The 1,633-nt window shown below is 39.3% G+C and overlaps 1 protein-coding gene across 1 annotated transcript in view; it reads left to right on the top strand.

Annotated features, from left to right (window-relative positions):
* The window catches only part of LOC101851479 (hemicentin-1), a gene marked incomplete at its 5' end in the record, with an annotated part of 44,431 nt that overhangs the window by 29,799 nt on the left and 12,999 nt on the right, over window positions 1–1,633 (top strand). The window contains 2 exon segments of the mRNA XM_013079710.2: window positions 218–343; window positions 1,170–1,289. Of these exon segments, the coding sequence (XP_012935164.1) occupies window positions 218–343; window positions 1,170–1,289 (246 nt within the window).

Genomic DNA, 1,633 nt, shown 5'->3' with positions numbered 1-1,633 from the left:
AAAAGAAAAAGAAAAAAAGAAAAGGAAAGACCAAAGTCGTAAAATCAGTACCACGACGTGCAACCACTAGTCATAATTGATGATTTGCTTTTTCCATGCACTAAAAGAACTTCATCGTGCCGATGTGCTTCTCTTTATAAATTCAAATGAACCCCCCCCCCCAACCCAATCAACCCACAAACATTACTGCATTCTCTGTCATCTGCATCCTTTGAAGATATCAATGAGTGCCAGTCTGGAAACCAATGCCCCAACAACCGTCAATGCAGGAACACGCCCGGCTCTTTCCAGTGTCTCTGTCTAGATGGCTCTCAGCCTGACAACAACAACAACTGCCCAGGAGGTGAGTAGCTAGCGCACTTTGACCAAAGCTCCACTTGCCTGTGTCTGTCGACGGTTCAATACCTGGATAAGGAACGTGGAAAATGTAGAGCAGTCTTGTGAAAAGATGTTATGACAGAAACAAATGTTACGTCACTTGATAAAACCGTTACCCAAATTTTTACCTTAGAGAATTTTTTGCCTGCATTTCGAGTTTTGGCATATTCTGACACGGTGAAGAATCAGTAGCTTTTTTTTAAAGGTAACATTGCTTGCCCTCTCCCCACTCACTCACCTTTTTCACATGTGCCGCATTAAAAAATGTAGATGTTTCCCATTTGTTCCAGTATTCTAAACAAATGAACAGAAGAGCATCTTTGTTTCTAATGTTCTGCTTGTATATATTTGTCACTAAATCTCTCCCCTGACATATTATTTTCTTTTGATAAATGTTTCAAAATGCAGTTAAGCACTATAGTGAACCATTATATTATTATAATTTTATATTGATATACTCACTGTTCACAATAAAAGACAATAGGTGAATAGAGATCACCTTTACAGCTCTCCAGCAGAGATTTCATTATTAGCTTGGTCCGTTTCATTCTCGACTAAAATCTAATCAATCTGTATAGATTCTTGACATACTATGTATCACGTTTGTTTTTCTCAGCCGGAGGCATAAGGTATTAAAATGTTGTGAATGGTTTTGTTTACTATAAACCAATCAACCTATGACATTTTATTTCTGATAAATTGATTTTGTGTGTAGAACTTTAAAGCATTAATTTCTCAACACAATGGTTTGGAGAGGGTATTGCTATTTTTAACATTTGAACTTTTGACAGACACCACCACCACGTGTGCCGACAACCCATGTGAACAAAATCAACAATGTGTGGACCAGAACTCAGGATTCGCATGTAACTGTCTACTTGGCTACATGACTGGCGCAGTTGGCTGTGTTGGTATGTCGCTTTCTTTTGTATTAGGATTTGGGGTGTGTTTATTTTGTGAGTCCTACAAAAAAAGTAGCGTGTATGGGTTTAACAGCACTTATTTAACACTGTTACGTTATTTAAGAAGCGGGGCTTCAAATGTGATGTCAAGCAACTATTGGACGGATCATAGGAGCCAAATGGGTTGAAAGCAGTAAAAAGTACTGTATAAAACAACAGGAATTGAAGAACGTTTGGTCGGAGATTCAAACCAGGGCCACCCCCCTCCCTCACCCCCCTCCCCTCATTGTCGTGCATGATAACAAACAAGCTAAATGTCCCGAGTTGTCCCACTGGGCTTCAAATGTGATGTC

This window comes from Aplysia californica, unplaced genomic scaffold (genome assembly GCF_000002075.1).
Source record: "Aplysia californica isolate F4 #8 unplaced genomic scaffold, AplCal3.0 scaffold00061, whole genome shotgun sequence".
In the NCBI taxonomy this organism is placed as follows: domain Eukaryota; kingdom Metazoa; phylum Mollusca; class Gastropoda; order Aplysiida; family Aplysiidae; genus Aplysia; species Aplysia californica.
Note: the sequence above shows the minus strand (reverse complement) of the source record. Positions and strands in the feature narration are given on the sequence as shown.